This window comes from Electrona antarctica (assembly GCF_951216825.1).
Source record: "Electrona antarctica genome assembly, chromosome: 4".
Taxonomy (NCBI): Eukaryota; Metazoa; Chordata; class Actinopteri; order Myctophiformes; family Myctophidae; genus Electrona; species Electrona antarctica.
Genome location: NC_136809.1, coordinates 2,135,101 through 2,155,844, shown reverse-complemented (window position 1 = coordinate 2,155,844; position 20,744 = coordinate 2,135,101). Strand labels below are relative to the sequence as shown.

At 48.3% G+C, this 20,744-nt stretch overlaps 1 protein-coding gene across 1 annotated transcript in view; it reads right to left on the bottom strand.

The window, feature by feature from the left end:
* Positions 1-2,173: 2,173 nt before the first annotated feature.
* micall1a (MICAL-like 1a) overlaps positions 2,174-20,744 on the bottom strand; it is a 61,767-nt gene continuing 43,196 nt past the window's right edge. Inside the window, exons 6-16 of the mRNA XM_079500370.1 lie at positions 11,626-12,671; positions 9,471-9,531; positions 7,796-8,220; positions 6,153-6,541; positions 5,638-5,772; positions 5,349-5,475; positions 4,364-4,454; positions 3,919-3,992; positions 3,299-3,413; positions 2,976-3,022; positions 2,174-2,510 (exon numbers count right to left, since the gene is read on the bottom strand). Coding sequence (XP_079356496.1) covers positions 2,374-2,510; positions 2,976-3,022; positions 3,299-3,413; positions 3,919-3,992; positions 4,364-4,454; positions 5,349-5,475; positions 5,638-5,772; positions 6,153-6,541; positions 7,796-8,220; positions 9,471-9,531; positions 11,626-12,671 — 2,647 coding nt within the window. The 3' untranslated portion in view covers positions 2,174-2,373. The remainder of the gene's footprint in view (positions 2,511-2,975; positions 3,023-3,298; positions 3,414-3,918; positions 3,993-4,363; positions 4,455-5,348; positions 5,476-5,637; positions 5,773-6,152; positions 6,542-7,795; positions 8,221-9,470; positions 9,532-11,625; positions 12,672-20,744) is intronic.

Sequence of the window (20,744 nt, the reverse complement as noted above, 5' to 3'; positions counted from 1 at the left end):
TTTAAAATGCTCTCTGATGACACGTTTAAATCCATTTAAAATGCTCTCTGATGACACGTTTAAATCCATTTAAAATGCTCTCTGATGACACGTGTAATGACCGTGACAGACCGTCTCATGATTCCTCGATGAACTAAAGATCAAAACGAGCTGCAGACGACCAGCTGCGTAACGTTAAGCCCTAACCACACCAAAGGGTGGAGACTAGGGATGTCACCCGATTTCCGATCACCCGATCCGATCGGGACAATCCTAGCGGAGACGGTTTTGGCGTCCCCCTCCCCCCCCCAGGCGGCTGTATGGAAATGTACGGTACCTTAAAACTTTCTCTGATATCAATTTATGGAACACTCAATATCTCTGTCATTTTGTTTCTGCCTCTTGGTCGGTTCACACTTGAAAAACAGACTCAATGTGTTTTTTACTGGTTAAATAAAAGTTAAATAAAAGAATAAAAATAACACTAATGCTGTGAGTACAGTACCAGCATGGTTTGTCCAGGGAGTGTAAATGGGGAGAAGATTATGTCAAAACACTCCTGGGAAGTTCTTTAGGAAAACGTACTTCCATTTCAACTGTAATAAATAAAATAACCACGTGTCCAAGTGACTGGATATTAATCTGTGGTTTTAGAATATATATATATTTTTTTAAATTGGTAGTTATGACGATAATCCAATTCATGAATTGAAAGTGAATTCAGCCCATCTGTGACGGCCACTGTTATTCACATCCATGGAAGGCTAGCAACATTCCTAGAAGGTAGAATGAGAGTGCAACAACATTCCTAGAAGGTAGAATGAGAGTACAACAACATTCCTAGAAGGTAGAATGAGAGTGCAACAACATTCCTAGAAGGTAGAATGAGAGTGCAACAACATTCCTAGAAGGTAGAATGAGAGTGCAACAACATTCCTAGAAGGTAGAATGCGAGTGTAACATAGACCTAGGAATAAAAACAGGGCAGAAAAAGAAGACACTTGAATAACTTAGTGGAAATATTCACTCTGTTTTCTGTCAGCAACTACATTACAAACATGAATGCTCAATAGAGAGTTAATTGGTGCAAAACCAATAGGAAACCATCTGAAGCAGAGCTTCTAAACCTGGACCAATAGGAAACCACCTGAAGCAGAGCTTCTAAACCTGGACCAATAGGAAACCATCTGACACAGAGCTTATAAACCTTAACCAATAGGAAACCATATGAAGCAGAGCTTATAAACCTTGACCATTCTAATTCATGTAATTTCTTTGAATTTTCTTTCATCTCTTCATGAAATTACTGGAGAATTTGTTCTTGTTTTTAATTATCTTTTTTAATATCATTTTTAAAATGTTTTGAAATAATAATTATTAACGGTGATATGGTCAGACTGGTCATCATAGAGATGTGGGGAACAGGTGATATTATGGTCAGACTGGTCATCATAGAGATGTGGGGAACAGGTGATATTATGGTCAGACTGGTCATCATAGAGATGTGGGGAACAGGTGATATTATGGTCAGATGAGTCCCAGCGTCCAGGCCTGAACAGTGACTTCTTCAGTGAAGGGTTCGTTACCATGTGGGGGTCAGGCATGGTTTGGGTCCACTCTGTCCCATCAGAGGACGACTGCACATCCATATGAAGTTATTCTGAGTGTCTTTTATCCTATGACGAAACATTTCTATAGCCTGATGGGTGTGGTGGTCAATCCCCCCCCCCCTTCCACAAGGCACCAGGTGGTCACTGTGGTGGTCACTCCCCCCCCCCCCCCCCCCCATCGGCACAAGGTGGTCACTGAATGGTTTGACGAGTATGAAAATGACGTCGTGACTACATAAAGCTACGTACATTCTGAACGCACTCACCACCTGATCTCAACCCTGACGACCTCCTAGAGGAGCTTCTGAATCCATGTGTGGATCTCTTGTGTTGTGATGTTGTTCCATCCCTCAGTTACAGAGACGTGTAGAATGTCTGAAAGGTGCATTATAGAAGTTGTTCTGGTGGCTCAACACTGTACAAAGACACAGTGTAATCCTCTCTGGATTCCACAAACCAAAGACACTGACGACGAACGCTGACATTTCATTTCAGTTCAGTCTTCTGAAATGTCCCCCTCGTCTCTTAAAAGCACTCGAGTAGCAGTTCTAAAATACTTTGACACATGAAGGCAACTAGGGGGGGGGGGGGGGGGGGTAAAAGTATCGGGTGAGATATTTGCACAGGGTGAGAGTTTGGGTTGCATGATTTGAGTCCTAGATATATCCGTTAGGCTCACGTCTTTATTCTTTGTCTTTACCTGAACTATTACTTTCCAGGCTGACTTTGTGCCTTTGTGCTGCTCAGGTCTTGTCCTTACGCGGCCTGTGTGTCCCTGTGCTGCTCAGCTCTTGTCCTTACGCGGGCTCTGATGATGGCTCTTACCCGGTTCTCCTTTATGGCTCAGCCTCTTCAGAACTTTCATGGGTTTGAACTTGCCGCTTTTTTTCTTCTGTTCGCCGTCCGGGTCCTTCTGGAAGTCTGACATGAACGACAACAACAACAGAGAGCAGAAGAGGATGAAGAGTCTAGTTGTTGCGAGAGGGAAAACGAGTGAGACGAGTGGTCCTTGAGGGGGTTCCAGGTGGTCCCCAGCTAAATTAGTTGATAACCATATAGACCATTATTAGATCTTTAACTTTTGAGTATAAAATGAATGAATCATGAATTAAGCATTTTACGCTCTCAATAAAGAGTTAGCATTAGTTAATTTACAAGAAGTTTACACAATTACAGAATGTAGATTTTTTTTTATTTTATCTCTCCTAATGGTACCAACATCAATACAGCATGGAATTGTGGACACAATCTTATCCAACGAAAACATCATAATTATTCTAAGACAGTTTTTGTGTCTGAGAGGCTAAATGTCATCAAATGGTGGTTCCGTGGCTTAAATGCAGAATAAATAATAGACTTTGATATGAACAGGGTTGAAGGTTTTACCTTTTTTCTTCAGCATGGCGGCCATGAGCTTATCCTCCTCTTCTTCCCTGTAACGACACACGATGGATCACCAAGAGTGTCACAACAGTCATCCATTACTACAGTCTAGAACCTCACCAATACATACGTTAGTCATCCATTACTACAGTCTAGAACCTCCCAATACATACGTTAGTCATCCATTACTACAGTCCATCTGGTGTTGATGGTCTGGTTGCTATGGTTACCGTGTGATGGTTGCTATGGTTACCGTGTGATGGTTGCTATGGTTACCGTGTGATGGTTGCTATGGTTACCGTGTGATGGTTGCTATGGTAACGTACCTCTGTCTGTCCTGGTCCATGGTGTTGATGATCTGGTTTCGTTGTTCGATGATGGTCACCAGCTCAGACATCAGCTCCTGGTCTCTGCTCTTATCCTCAGCACTCCACTCTTTCTCTGAGAAGGAGAGAGAGAGAGAGAGATACACCAGTTGGTGGCGCTATAATAGGCCAATGTGAAAAGGGTGGGATATATTCCTCAGCCTAGTAGGAACGTCTGTGAAAGATTTCACGTAAATTGCACGCTGCGTTCATGATTTAAGTATTTTTGTTCAATACGGGCGAATCCTGCACATTTTGAATCAGGATGGAATATGAAATATGGGACAGATCTGTCTTGAACACATGACTATAGAGATACTGTGTAACGATTTGCGGGATTCTTGGACAAAATATGTAGGAGTAATTCGGCCTCCTGGTGGCGCTATAACAGGCCGTTCTGGAATATTTGGGGCAGAGGTTCATCGTTGGCATCCAGGGAGTGTGTGCAAAATTTCGGGTCGATCGGGTTATCGGTGCCGGACATTAGCTGGTAACAGACGGACGGACACACACACATGGACGGAGTGCAAAACATACTCTCTCCCCATGCCTTCGGCCTGGTGGAGACAATCAATCAATACCTGGTTTATTGAGGAGACATCTCAGCTCGTACTCCACGTCAGCCTGCCTCTCTTCTAGGTTCTGCTGCTTAGCTCTGTGAGACACACACACACACACACACACACACACACACACACACACACACACACACACACACACACACACACACACACACACACACACACACACACACACACACACACACACACACACACACACACACACACACACACACACACACACAGTTTGATGACTGTTGTCCCAGCAAATGACCGTTTGTGACAGTATTCCACGTGCAATGTGAGATTGTAGTGTAGTGTAGTATAGTGTATTGTAGTATAGTGTATTGTAGTATAGTGTATTGTAGTATAGTGTATTGTAGTATAGTGTATAGTAGTATAGTGTATTGTAGTATAGTGTATAGTGTATTGTAGTATAGTGTAGTAGTACTACAGTAATACATACGTGTACACCAGCTCAGCCTCTCGTCGGACCAGCAGATGTTTCTCATGGATGAGAGTGAACCAGTCAACTAACAGGTGTTCCTCTTCCTCGTCTAGAAGGAATCAGTCGTATTAAAACAACTAGAAAACAATCCTCTCCCTCGTCTAGAAGGAATCAGTCATATTAAAACAACAAGAGAAGGATTCTAGCAGCACTACTTGTATGATCTGATATACAACAAGGTCATCAGGAATCTTTTTTGTTTGTGTAAATTATAGTAGGTTAGTAGGGAACGTTTAGATAGAATGTTTAGATACTCTCTCTCTATATATATAGATATGGTGTATATCATAGTATAGTAGGTGATGTTTAGATACTGTTGGGTTGTCTCTCTATAGATAGATATGGTGTATATCATAGTATAGTAGGTGATGTTTAGATACTGTTGGGTTGTCTCTCTATATATAGATATGGTGTATATCATAGTATAGTAGGTGATGTATAGATACTGTTGGGTTGTCTCTCTATAGATAGATATGGTGTATATCATAGTATAGTAGGTGTTGGGTTGTCTCTCTATATATAGATATGGTGTATATCATAGTATAGTAGGTGATGTTTAGATACTGTTGGGTTGTCTCTCTATAGATATATATGGTGTATATCATAGTATAGTAGGTGATGTATAGATACCGTTGGGTTGTCTCTCTATAGATAGATATGGTGTATATCATAGTATAGTAGGTGTTGGGTTGTCTCTCTATAGATAGATATGGTGTATATTAGAGTATAGTAGGTGATGTTTACATACCGTTGGGGTTGTCTCTATATAGACGATATGTTGACATACCGTTGGGGTTGTCTCTATATAGACGATATGTTGACATACCGTTGGGGTTGTCTCTATATAGACGATATGTTGACATACCGTTGGGGTTGTCTCTATATAGACGATATGTTTACATACCGTTGGGGTTGTCTCTATATAGACGATATGTTGACATACCGTTGGGGTTGTCCCTCAGCTTCCTCTCCAGATCAACTCCTCTCTGCTCCAGCTCATCCAGCTGTTTCTCCAGCTGACTCATCTCTCCATGGATGTCTTCTACTGGGATGTACTGGTCTGACTGGACCTGGGGGACGGACAGACAGACACAACATTAACACTTCTACTGGTCTGACTGGACCTGGACGGAGGTTATAATGACCTTGCGTTTGATGAGAGGGAACCCGTGTCCCGGGGCTGGGGGGGTTATAATGACCTTGTGTCCCGGGGCTGGGGGGGTAATAATGACCTTGCGTTTGATGAGAGGGAAGCCGTGTCCCGGGGCGGGGGGTCTGGCTGGACGCGGGCCTTTGGGAGGTCTGGATCTGGAGTCCACGGGCGACGGAGAGGCTTTCCTGTTGAATGGATTCTCCTTGCAAGTCCGCTAGAAAAGAGGAAGAACCACAGCTTAGGTACAGAATGATCATGATCATAAACTCATCACAAAACGTTCAGAAACATAACTTTGGTCCATTATTTCTCCACTTTAATAATACCAATTGGTGTTGTATTTTATATCAATTTGATCGTTGATTAGTCACCTTTTGCAATGTAGTTAAATAAAAACATGTGAAAAAAGCTCGGGGGGGGGGAGATGATGAATTATATAAAATAAAAAAACAAAAAAATAAGATAGTGAAATATCGCAAAAAATCTTATCGTGAATCTCATATCGTTACATGCCTAAATTATTTACCTTGTTGTGTGAAGGTGGGGGTCCCCCTGAGGCCAGTGGACTGGGGGTCCCAGGGGGTCTATAAGTACCTTGTTGTGTGAAGGTGGGGGTCCTCCAGAGGCCAGGGGGCTGGGGGTCCCCGGGGGTCTCGGGGGAGGGGGTCTGGAGCTGCGGTGTATCTGCGGAGTGGCCGGCGCGGAGCTGGTATTGGCCGGCGCGGGAGGAGGAGGGGAGGAGCTTGGGGAGCGGCGGCCAACCAGGCGCTCCGTGGAGGAGAAGGGCGAGGAGCAGGCGGGGTCGGGCAGTCCGCAGATGGAAGGCTCGGACACGCTCTTGGTGAAGGAGGAGGGCTGGTGGGTGACGCCACGGCGAGGTCCTCCCAGCGGGGGGGAGGGGGGCTGGTTGGTGACGCCATGTGGCCCCAGCGGGGGGGCCGAGCTGTGGTCCGACCCCGAAGAGAGACTCTCTGTGCTCAGAGCTGAAGACGTATATAGTAGGGTTGTCAAAGAAATCGATTTGAATTAGAATCGCGATTCCCGTTATGAACGATTCAAAATCGATTAATAATTTTCCAAAAATCGAGACAGAGAGGAGGGGAGGGGCCAGAGGGAGAGGAGGGGCCAGAGTGAGACAGATATGAGGGGAGGGGCCAGAGGGAGAGGAGGGGCCAGAGAGAGAGGGAGAGGATGAGAGGGGCCAGAGGGAGAGGGGCCAGAGGGAGAGGGAGAGGAGGGGCTAGAGAGAGAGGGAGAGGATGAGAGGGGCCAGAGGGAGAGGGGGAGAGGGGCCAGAGGGAGAGGGAGAGGAGGGGCCAGCGTGAGAGGAAGAGGGGAGGGGCCAGAGGGAGACAGAGAGGAGGGGAGGGGCCAGAGGGAGTGGGAGAGGAAGGGGAGGGGCCATATGGAGAGGGAGAGGAGGGGCCAGAGTGAGACAGAGAGGGAGGGAACAATGTTTCTCTTATCCTCAGTGAAACAAATACGAGAATATAGCTGAATAAGGCGGGACCAAGAAAGAAGACAACACGCAATAACAACAATATGCACAAATAAGAATCATGGGCTGAGTTGTCGGTACTCGAATTTGATCACACAGCCTTGTGGTCCAAAGGCAAGAGCTCTACTGACTGAGCTACACAGAGACAATCAGTTACTACATTGTAAACAGCAAAATCATTCAGTGTTTTTGATAACAATTATGTGTGTCCTGGTTTATGGGATCATTGTCCATTACTACAGTGTGTTCGATGTTCATGTTTTCACGTACAAACTTCTCTTCAACCGGGATTTCAGATAATGGTCCATAGATTGTGTGTAGGACGTTTCACGCAAATTGCTCAAAAATCCAGGCAGAAAATCAGGTATAAGCATTTTTCAAACTGCTCAAAATGGTGGGAAATGGGGCGGAGCTTACTTGTCAAAGTGACAAGTGCAATGAATTTTGGCCAAATTGTCTGAGTTATGCCTGTTCAAAGGTTTCATTTTCAAAGAATTGCTATAGCGTCCCTCTTTGGCCAATTGGAGTAAGACTGCTTTCAGTGCTATTTGGCATGACCCTCTACTATACTGTAAAGTGACATAAGCATATGACGCTGCATGTATGTATTAGGGGCGGAAGGACAATTTTCACAAAACAGCAATTTTCATTGGCTCATAAAAACGTCATTTTTTCACTTTAAAAAAATGTACTACGATTTTTGGCACCTTCTTGGTACCTGGGTTGGATGAAGGGGTACCTGGGTTGGATGAAGGGGGTCGAGGGGCGCGGGGTGCGGGTCGTTTCTTGCTGGCGGACCCCCCGGGGCTGGCGGAGCGCGAACAGCTCCCCCCGGTGGCAGGAGGAGGGTCTGTGTCTCCCTGGGTGATGCGGTACCACGGGTGGATGGCCGCCAACGTGGGAGGGACCACGCCTAGCCCCGCCTCCTCTTCCTCCTCCTCCTCTTCATCGTCGTCATCGTCGTCGAAGGGATTGGCTGGCGGAGGAGGAGGGGGTGTGGCCTGCGGAAGAGGGGGCGTGGCCTCCCCTTTGAGAGAGGACAGAGAGCCTGCGTTGGGGGGTGTGGCTAGAGGAGGTGGAGGAGGGGCTGGCTTCTTCCTGGGTTCCGATTGGACCAAGGCAAGCCAGGGCGGGTCTTTGGGTTTGGGGGTGTCACCGGATAGGCTGGAGATGTTAAGACACAAGGGGGGAGTGTGGGGGGGGGGGGGGTGACAGAGGGGGGGTCGGGACACACGGGGGGGGGAGGTGTGGGGGGGTGATTCAATACAGACGAATGAAGACATACCGACGACACAAATAGACCAGTGGTTCTCAAAGTGGAGTCGCCCAGGGAGTCCCCCAGGGAGACCCCCAGGGAAAATGGACCCTTATGGGTCCGTAACCCAGACAGTGTACAAATGGAACCAAACGGACCTGTTTTAGGTACACTCTGAGTTTAATTTTACAATATAAATTGGGGTCCAGAGATATAAATTGCCATCAAATGGGGGCGGGGGTCCGCAGCCCAATGCATGAGCAAACCTGGTGGCCCTTGGTTGAAAATCACTGCTAGAGCCGTGAAAATCATTTGAAATGGGGGTCCGCGGGATAATGGGGGTCAATTTGGATTTTGGGGGTCCTTGACGTGAGTTTGAGAACCACTGAAATAGACCCACATAATGTAAGGAATTCAGAGACTGACACTGAAATAGACCCACATAATGTAAGGAATTCAGAGACTGACACTGAAATAGACCCACATAATGTAAGGAATTCAGAGACTGACACTGAAATAGACCCACATAATGTAAGGAATTCAGAGACTGACACTGAAATAGACCCACATAATGTAAGGAATTCAGAGACTGACACTGAAATAGACCCACATAATGTAAGGAATTCAGAGACTGATACTTAAATAGACCCACATAATGTAAGGAATTCAAACAGAGACGGACGCTGAAATAGACCCACATAATGTAAGGAATTCAGAGACTGACACTGAAATAGACCCACATAATGTATGGAATTCAGAGACTGACGCTGAAATAGACCCACATAATGTAAGGAATTCAGAGACTGACACTGAAATAGACCCACATAATGTATGGAATTCAGAGACTGACGCTGAAATAGACCCACATAATGTAAGGAATTCAGAGACTGACACTGAAATAGACCCACATAATGTAAGGAATTCAAACAGAGACTGACACTGTGGCCATGATGGAATGAGGAGGTATTTAACCCTGTAACACCCGGATTAATTTATACTGGCAAAAAAGAGATTTCAACCTTAATACTACTTTGTACTACTAGGACTTTGCAGAGGAAATTATGTAAAAAAAAAAAAAAAGTTTTATGCAAATTCTATGCACATTTATAATAATTATTAAAATAATGGAGGTATTTAAACAGAAACGTTGCTGCCGTACCTTCCAGGGGACCGGGAGCGTTCCCGTGGTTTGGGAGGAAGCAGAGGCTTCCCATGTTTACCTGTGATTGGAAAAACACTGATGAATGAGTATCGCTTTACTGCCTTCACTGTCAGTCACGGCTTGTGCTTTGGTACTTGGTGCTAGGGAGCGTAAACCTCTAGGTTCCTGACCATTCTAGGGAGCAGAACCTCTAGGTTCCTGACCATTCTAGGGAGCGTAAACCTCTAGGTTCCTGACCATTCTAGGGAGCAGAACCTCTAGGTTCCTGACCATTCTAGGGAGCGTAAACCTCTAGGTTCCTGACCATTCTAGGGAGCAGAACCTCTAGGTTCCTGACCATTCTAGGGAGCAGAACCTCTAGGTTCCTGGCCATTCTAGGGAGCAGAACCTCTAGGTTCCTGACCATTCTAGGGAGCAGAACCTCTAGGTTCCTGACCATTCTAGGGGGCGTAAACCTCTAGGTTCCTGACCATTCTAGGGAGCAGAACCTCTAGGTTCCTGACCATTCTAGGGAGCGTAAACCTCTAGGTTCCTGACCATTCTAGGGAGCGTAAACCTCTAGGTTCCTGACCATTCTAGGGAGCAGAACCTCTAGGTTCCTGACCATTCTAGGGAGCGTAAACCTCTAGGTTCCTGACCATTCTAGGGAGCAGAACCTCTAGGTTCCTGACCATTCTAGGGAGCGTAAACCTCTAGGTTCCTGACCATTCTAGGGGGCGTAAACCTCTAGGTTCCTGACCATTCTAGGGAGCAGAACCTCTAGGTTCCTGACCATTCTAGGGGGCGTAAACCTCTAGGTTCCTGACCATTCTAGGGAGCAGAACCTCTAGGTTCCTGACCATTCTAGGGAGCAGAACCTCTAGGTTCCTGACCATTCTAGGGGGCGTAAACCTCTAGGTTCCTGACCATTCTAGGGAGCAGAACCTCTAGGTTCCTGACCATTCTAGGGAGCAGAACCTCTAGGTTCCTGACCATTCTAGGGAGCGTAAACCTCTAGGTTCCTGACCATTCTAGGGAGCAGAACCTCTAGGTTCCTGACCATTCTAGGGAGCGTAAACCTCTAGGTTCCTGACCATTCTAGGGAGCAGAACCTCTAGGTTCCTGACCATTCTAGGGAGCAGAACCTCTAGGTTCCTGACCATTCTAGGGAGCAGAACCTCTAGGTTCCTGACCATTCTAGGGAGCGTAAACCTCTAGGTTCCTGACCATTCTATTGGAGCGTAAACCTCTAGGTTCCTGACCATTCTAGGGAGCAGAACCTCTAGGTTCCTGACCATTCTAGGGGGCGTAAACCTCTAGGTTCCTGACCATTCTAGGGAGCAGAACCTCTAGGTTCCTGACCATTCTAGGGGGCGTAAACCTCTAGTTTCCTGACCATTCTAGGGAGCGTAAACCTCTAGGTTCCTGACCATTCTAGGGAGCGTAAACCTCTAGGTTCCTGACCATTCTAGGGAGCGTAAACCTCTAGGTTCCTGACCATTCTAGGGAGCAGAACCTCTAGGTTCCTGACCATTCTAGGGAGCAGAACCTCTAGGTTCCTGACCATTCTAGGGAGCAGAACCTCTAGGTTCCTGGCCATTCTAGGGAGCAGAACCTCTAGGTTCCTGACCATTCTAGGGAGCAGAACCTCTAGGTTCCTGACCATTCTAGGGGGCGTAAACCTCTAGGTTCCTGACCATTCTAGGGGGCAGAACCTCTAGGTTCCTGACCATTCTAGGGAGCGTAAACCTCTAGGTTCCTGACCATTCTAGGGAGCAGAACCTCTAGGTTCCTGACCATTCTAGGGAGCAGAACCTCTAGGTTCCTGACCATTCTAGGGAGCAGAACCTCTAGGTTCCTGACCATTCTAGGGAGCAGAACCTCTAGGTTCCTGACCATTCTAGGGGGCGTAAACCTCTAGGTTCCTGACCATTCTAGGGAGCAGAACCTCTAGGTTCCTGACCATTCTAGGGAGCAGAACCTCTAGGTTCCTGACCATTCTAGGGGGCAGAACCTCTAGGTTCCTGACCATTCTAGGGAGCAGAACCTCTAGGTTCCTGACCATTCTAGGGGGCGTAAACCTCTAGGTTCCTGACCATTCTAGGGAGCAGAACCTCTAGATACCTGACCATTCTAGGGGGCTACATCTCTAGGTTCCTGACTCGTTACTCACCGTTGACCGCCACACGTTCTGCCGCTGGCGCAGCGCGGAACCTGGGGGCGGGGCGGGGGGGAGGGGTGGGGTCCAGAACCCGCCTGGGGGCCGGCACCGGACGGGGGGGAGGAAGAGGAGGGGCTCCTTCCACGTGGATTACGGGAGTGGGAGGGAGGTCCCCGTTGGCAGGAGGGGACCCCTCCTCTTTTACGGGAGTGGGAGGAAGGTCCCCATTGGCAGGAGGGGACCCCTCCTCTTTTACAGGAGTGGGAGGGAGGTCCCCGTTGGCCTCCACCTTTACGGGAGTGGGAGGGAGGTCCCCGTTGGCCTCCACCTTTACGGGAGTGGGAGGGAGGTCCCCGTTGGCCTCCACCTTTACGGGAGTGGGAGGGAGGTCCCCGTTGGCCTCCACCTTTACGGGAGTGGGAGGAAGGTCCCCGTTGGCCTCCACCTTTACGGGAGTGGGAGGGAGGTCCCCGTTGGCCTCCACCTTTACGGGAGTGGGAGGAAGGTCCCCGTTGGCCTCCACCTTTACGGGAGTGGGAGGGAGGTCCCCGTTGGCCTCCACCTTTACGGGAGTGGGAGGGAGGTCCCCGTCGGCTCTCTCTTTGGTGGGTGTCTCCTCCTTCTTCCCCTCCTCCTCCTCCTCCTCTTCATCCTCTTCCTCCTCATCGTCGCTCTCGTCAAACGGGTTGGGAGGAGAAGACGGAGGATTCTCCGTCGTCTCTGTGTTGTTCTCTTTGTCGTTCTCTAAAGCGTCTGTTGTTTTGTCGGTCGTGACAGAAGAGGGCGTGACCGCAGACACAGCCACTGTGGCTGGCGTGGCGTCACCGTCCGAGACCTCCTCGCTGCTCCCGGCGGGCGGGGGAGCGTGATGGCGAGGCGCGGCGTGTCCGATCCTGGCGGACTGGACTCCCGGCGCTGGCTTGCTGAGGTCTGGCCGCCCGTTCTGATTGGCTGAGAAGGCGGCAGGCCTGTTGAAGTGGTGTCTGCAGGTCAGGGAGCCAGAGTCGCTCTCCAGTTGGTAGGAGCCAGGAAGCAGAGTGCTGCTGCACTCTCTGCACCTGTAGAGTCACAGAGAGGACAACAACATGGTGGAGTCACAGAGGACAACAACATGGTAGAGTCACAGAGGACAACAACATGGTGGAGTCACAGAGGACAACAACATGGTGGAGTCACAGAGGACAACAACATGGTGGAGTCACAGAGGACAAGAACATGGTGGAGTCACAGAGGACAACAACATGGTGGAGTCACAGAGGACAACAACATGGTGGAGTCACAGAGGACAAGAACATGGTGGAGTCACAGAGGACAACAACATGGTGGAGTCACAGAGGACAACAACATGGTGGAGTCACAGAGAGGACAACAACATGGTGGAGTCACAGAGGACAACAACATGGTAGAGTCACAGAGGACAACAACATGGTGGAGTCACATAGAGGACAACAACATGGTGGAGTCACAGAGAGGACAGCAACATGGTGGAGTCACAGAGGACAGCAACATGGTGGAGTCACAGAGGACAACAACATGGTAGAGTCACAGAGGACAACAACATGGTGGAGTCACAGAGGACAACAACATGGTGGAGTCACAGAGAGGACAACAACATGGTAGAGTCACAGAGGACAACAACATGGTAGAGTCACAGAGAGGACAACAACATGGTGGAGTCACAGAGAGGACAACAACATGGTAGAGTCACAGAGAGGACAACAACATGGTAGAGTCACAGAGGACAACAACATGGTGGAGTCACAGAGAGGACAACAACATGGTAGAGTCACAGAGAGGACAACAACATGGTGGAGTCACAGAGAGGACAACAACATGGTAGAGTCACAGAGGACAACAACATGGTGGAGTCACAGAGAGGACAACAACATGGTAGAGTCACAGAGAGGACAACAACATGGTAGAGTCACAGAGAGGACAACAACATGGTAGAGTCACAGAGGACAACAACATGGTGGAGTCACAGAGGACAACAACATGGTAGAGTCACAGAGAGGACAACAACATGGTGGAGTCACAGAGAGGACAACAACATGGTAGTCACAGAGGACAACAACATGGTAGAGTCACAGAGAGGACAACAACATGGTAGAGTCACAGAGGACAACAACATGGTAGAGTCACAGAGAGGACAACAACATGGTAGAGTCACAGAGGACAACAACATGGTGGAGTCACAGAGAGGACAACAACATGGTGGAGTCACAGAGAGGACAACAACATGGTGGAGTCACAGAGAGGACAACAACATGGTGGAGTCACAGAGAGGACAACAACATGGTGGAGTCACAGAGAGGACAACAACATGGTGGAGTCACAGAGAGGACAACAACATGGTGGAGTCACAGAGAGGACAACAACATGGTGGAGTCACAGAGAGGACAACAACATGGTGGAGTCACAGAGAGGACAACAACATGGTAGAGTCACAGAGAGGACAACAACATGGTGGAGTCACAGAGGACAACAACATGGTAGAGTCACAGAGGACAACAACATGGTAGAGTCACAGAGGACAACAACATGGTGGAGTCACAGAGAGGACAACAACATGGTGGAGTCACAGAGAGGACAACAACATGGTGGAGTCACAGAGAGGACAACAACATGGTGGAGTCACAGAGAGGACAACAACATGGTGGAGTCACAGAGAGGACAACAACATGGTGGAGTCACAGAGAGGACAACAACATGGTGGAGTCACAGAGGACAACAACATGGTGGAGTCACAGAGAGGACAACAACATGGTAGAGTCACAGAGAGGACAACAACATGGTGGAGTCACAGAGAGGACAACAACATGGTGGAGTCACAGAGAGGACAACAACATGGTAGAGTCACAGAGAGGACAACAACATGGTGGAGTCACAGAGAGGACAACAACATGGTAGAGTCACAGAGAGGACAACAACATGGTGGAGTCACAGAGAGGACAACAACATGGTAGAGTCACAGAGAGGACAACAACATGGTGGAGTCACAGAGAGGACAACAACATGGTAGAGTCACAGAGGACAACAACATGGTGGAGTCACAGAGAGGACAACAACATGGTGGAGTCACAGAGAGGACAACAACATGGTGGAGTCACAGAGAGGACAACAACATGGTGGAGTCACAGAGGACAACAACATGGTAGAGTCACAGAGAGGACAACAACATGGTGGAGTCACAGAGAGGACAACAACATGGTGGAGTCACAGAGAGGACAACAACATGGTGGAGTCACAGAGAGGACAACAACATGGTGGAGTCACAGAGGACAACAACATGGTAGAGTCACAGAGAGGACAACAACATGGTGGAGTCACAGAGAGGACAACAACATGGTGGAGTCACAGAGAGGACAACAACATGGTGGAGTCACAGAGGACAACAACATGGTGGAGTCACAGAGAGGACAACAACATGGTGGAGTCACAGAGAGGACAACAACATGGTAGAGTCACAGAGGACAACAACATGGTGGAGTCACAGAGGACAACAACATGGTGGAGTCACAGAGAGGACAACAACATGGTGGAGTCACAGAGAGGACAACAACATGGTAGAGTCACAGAGGACAACAACATGGTAGAGTCACAGAGAGGACAACAACATGGTGGAGTCACAGAGGACAACAACATGGTGGAGTCACATAGAGGACAACAACATGGTGGAGTCACAGAGAGGACAACAACATGGTAGAGTCACAGAGGACAACAACATGGTAGAGTCACAGAGAGGACAACAACATGGTGGAGTCACAGAGAGGACAACAACATGGTGGAGTCACAGAGAGGACAACAACATGGTGGAGTCACAGAGGACAACAACATGGTGGAGTCACAGAGAGGACAACAACATGGTGGAGTCACAGAGAGGACAACAACATGGTAGAGTCACAGAGGACAACAACATGGTGGAGTCACAGAGGACAACAACATGGTGGAGTCACAGAGAGGACAACAACATGGTGGAGTCACAGAGAGGACAACAACATGGTAGAGTCACAGAGGACAACAACATGGTAGAGTCACAGAGAGGACAACAACATGGTGGAGTCACAGAGGACAACAACATGGTGGAGTCACATAGAGGACAACAACATGGTGGAGTCACAGAGAGGACAACAACATGGTAGAGTCACAGAGGACAACAACATGGTAGAGTCACAGAGAGGACAACAACATGGTGGAGTCACAGAGAGGACAACAACATGGTGGAGTCACAGAGAGGACAACAACATGGTGGAGTCACAGAGAGGACAACAACATGGTGGAGTCACAGAGAGGACAACAACATGGTGGAGTCACAGAGAGGACAACAACATGGTAGAGTCACAGAGAGGACAACAACATGGTGGAGTCACAGAGGACAACAACATGGTAGAGTCACAGAGGACAACAACATGGTGGAGTCACAGAGGACAACAACATGGTAGAGTCACAGAGGACAACAACATGGTGGAGTCACAGAGAGGACAACAACATGGTAGAGTCACAGAGAGGACAACAACATGGTGGAGTCACAGAGGACAACAACATGGTGGAGTCACAGAGGACAACAACATGGTGGAGTCACAGAGAGGACAACAACATGGTAGAGTCACAGAGAGGACAACAACATGGTAGAGTCACAGAGGACAACAACATGGTGGAGTCACAGAGGACAACAACATGGTGGAGTCACAGAGGACAACAACATGGTAGAGTCACAGAGGACAACAACATGGTAGAGTCACAGAGGACAACAACATGGTGGAGTCACAGAGAGGACAACAACATGGTGGAGTCACAGAGAGGACAACAACATGGTAGAGTCACAGAGAGGACAACAACATGGTGGAGTCACAGAGAGGACAACAACATGGTGGAGTCACAGAGGACAACAACATGGTGGAGTCACAGAGAGGACAACAACATGGTAGAGTCACAGAGAGGACAACAACATGGTGGAGTCACAGAGGACAACAACATGGTGGAGTCACAGAGAGGACAACAACATGGTAGAGTCACAGAGGACAACAACATGGTGGAGTCACAGAGAGGACAACAACATGGTGGAGTCACAGAGAGGACAACAACATGGTGGAGTCACAGAGAGGACAACAACATGGTAGAGTCACAGAGAGGACAACAACATGGTGGAGTCACAGAGAGGACAACAACATGGTGGAGTCACAGAGAGGACAACAACATGGTAGAGTCACAGAGAGGACAACAACATGGTGGAGTCACAGAGAGGACAACAACATGGTAGAGTCACAGAGAGGACAACAACATGGTGGAGTCACAGAGGACAACAACATGGTGGAGTCACAGAGGACAACAACATGGTGGAGTCACAGAGAGGACAACAACATGGTAGAGTCACAGAGAGGACAACAACATGGTAGAGTCACAGAGGACAACAACATGGTGGAGTCACAGAGGACAACAACATGGTGGAGTCACAGAGGACAACAACATGGTGGAGTCACAGAGAGGACAACAACATGGTGGAGTCACAGAGAGGACAACAACATGGTAGAGTCACAGAGAGGACAACAACATGGTGGAGTCACAGAGGACAACAACATGGTGGAGTCACAGAGGACAACAACATGGTGGAGTCACAGAGAGGACAACAACATGGTAGAGTCACAGAGGACAACAACATGGTGGAGTCACAGAGAGGACAACAACATGGTAGAGTCACAGAGAGGACAACAACATGGTGGAGTCACAGAGAGGACAACAACATGGTGGAGTCACAGAGAGGACAACAACATGGTGGAGTCACAGAGAGGACAACAACATGGTGGAGTCACAGAGAGGACAACAACATGGTAGAGTCACAGAGAGGACAACAACATGGTGGAGTCACAGAGGACAACAACATGGTGGAGTCACAGAGGACAACAACATGGTAGAGTCACAGAGAGGACAACAACATGGTGGAGTCACAGAGAGGACAACAACATGGTGGAGTCACAGAGAGGACAACAACATGGTGGAGTCACAGAGGACAACAACATGGTGGAGTCACAGAGAGGACAACAACATGGTGGAGTCACAGAGAGGACAACAACATGGTAGAGTCACAGAGGACAACAACATGGTGGAGTCACAGAGGACAACAACATGGTGGAGTCACAGAGAGGACAACAACATGGTGGAGTCACAGAGAGGACAACAACATGGTAGAGTCACAGAGGACAACAACATGGTAGAGTCACAGAGAGGACAACAACATGGTGGAGTCACAGAGGACAACAACATGGTGGAGTCACATAGAGGACAACAACATGGTGGAGTCACAGAGAGGACAACAACATGGTAGAGTCACAGAGGACAACAACATGGTAGAGTCACAGAGGACAACAACATGGTGGAGTCACAGAGGACAACAACATGGTGGAGTCACATAGAGGACAACAACATGGTGGAGTCACAGAGAGGACAACAACATGGTAGAGTCACACAGAGGACAACAACATGGTGGAGTCACAGAGAGGACAACAACATGGTAGAGTCACAGAGAGGACAACAACATGGTAGAGTCACACAGAGGACAACAACATGGTGGAGTCACAGAGAGGACAACAACATGGTAGAGTCACAGAGGACAACAACATGGTAGAGTCACAGAGAGGACAACAACATGGTGGAGTCACAGAGAGGACAACAACATGGTGGAGTCACAGAGAGGACAACAACATGGTGGAGTCACAGAGAGGACAACAACATGGTGGAGTCACAGAGAGGACAACAACATGGTGGAGTCACAGAGAGGACAACAACATGGTAGAGTCACAGAGAGGACAACAACATGGTGGAGTCACAGAGGACAACAACATGGTAGAGTCACAGAGGACAACAACATGGTGGAGTCACAGAGAGGACAACAACATGGTAGAGTCACAGAGGACAACAACATGGTGGAGTCACAGAGGACAACAACATGGTGGAGTCACAGAGAGGACAACAACATGGTGGAGTCACAGAGAGGACAACAACATGGTAGAGTCACAGAGGACAACAACATGGTAGAGTCACAGAGAGGACAACAACATGGTGGAGTCACAGAGGACAACAACATGGTGGAGTCACATAGAGGACAACAACATGGTGGAGTCACAGAGAGGACAACAACATGGTAGAGTCACAGAGGACAACAACATGGTAGAGTCACAGAGAGGACAACAACATGGTGGAGTCACAGAGAGGACAACAACATGGTGGAGTCACAGAGAGGACAACAACATGGTGGAGTCACAGAGAGGACAACAACATGGTGGAGTCACAGAGAGGACAACAACATGGTGGAGTCACAGAGAGGACAACAACATGGTAGAGTCACAGAGAGGACAACAACATGGTGGAGTCACAGAGGACAACAACATGGTAGAGTCACAGAGGACAACAACATGGTGGAGTCACAGAGGACAACAACATGGTAGAGTCACAGAGGACAACAACATGGTGGAGTCACAGAGAGGACAACAACATGGTAGAGTCACAGAGAGGACAACAACATGGTGGAGTCACAGAGGACAACAACATGGTGGAGTCACAGAGGACAACAACATGGTGGAGTCACAGAGAGGACAACAACATGGTAGAGTCACAGAGAGGACAACAACATGGTAGAGTCACAGAGGACAACAACATGGTGGAGTCACAGAGGACAACAACATGGTGGAGTCACAGAGGACAACAACATGGTAGAGTCACAGAGGACAACAACATGGTAGAGTCACAGAGGACAACAACATGGTGGAGTCACAGAGAGGACAACAACATGGTGGAGTCACAGAGAGGACAACAACATGGTAGAGTCACAGAGAGGACAACAACATGGTGGAGTCACAGAGAGGACAACAACATGGTGGAGTCACAGAGGACAACAACATGGTGGAGTCACAGAGAGGACAACAACATGGTAGAGTCACAGAGAGGACAACAACATGGTGGAGTCACAGAGGACAACAACATGGTGGAGTCACAGAGAGGACAACAACATGGTAGAGTCACAGAGGACAACAACATGGTGGAGTCACAGAGAGGACAACAACATGGTGGAGTCACAGAGAGGACAACAACATGGTGGAGTCACAGAGAGGACAACAACATGGTAGAGTCACAGAGAGGACAACAACATGGTGGAGTCACAGAGAGGACAACAACATGGTGGAGTCACAGAGAGGACAACAACATGGTAGAGTCACAGAGAGGACAACAACATGGTGGAGTCACAGAGAGGACAACAACATGGTAGAGTCACAGAGAGGACAACAACATGGTGGAGTCACAGAGGACAACAACATGGTGGAGTCACAGAGGACAACAACATGGTGGAGTCACAGAGAGGACAACAACATGGTAGAGTCACAGAGAGGACAACAACATGGTAGAGTCACAGAGGACAACAACATGGTGGAGTCACAGAGGACAACAACATGGTGGAGTCACAGAGGACAACAACATGGTGGAGTCACAGAGAGGACAACAACATGGTGGAGTCACAGAGAGGACAACAACATGGTAGAGTCACAGAGAGGACAACAACATGGTGGAGTCACAGAGGACAACAACATGGTGGAGTCACAGAGGACAACAACATGGTGGAGTCACAGAGAGGACAACAACATGGTAGAGTCACAGAGGACAACAACATGGTGGAGTCACAGAGAGGACAACAACATGGTAGAGTCACAGAGAGGACAACAACATGGTGGAGTCACAGAGAGGACAACAACATGGTGGAGTCACAGAGAGGACAACAACATGGTGGAGTCACAGAGAGGACAACAACATGGTGGAGTCACAGAGAGGACAACAACATGGTAGAGTCACAGAGAGGACAACAACATGGTGGAGTCACAGAGGACAACAACATGGTGGAGTCACAGAGGACAACAACATGGTAGAGTCACAGAGAGGACAACAACATGGTGGAGTCACAGAGAGGACAACAACATGGTGGAGTCACAGAGAGGACAACAACATGGTGGAGTCACAGAGGACAACAACATGGTGGAGTCACAGAGAGGACAACAACATGGTGGAGTCACAGAGAGGACAACAACATGGTAGAGTCACAGAGGACAACAACATGGTGGAGTCACAGAGGACAACAACATGGTGGA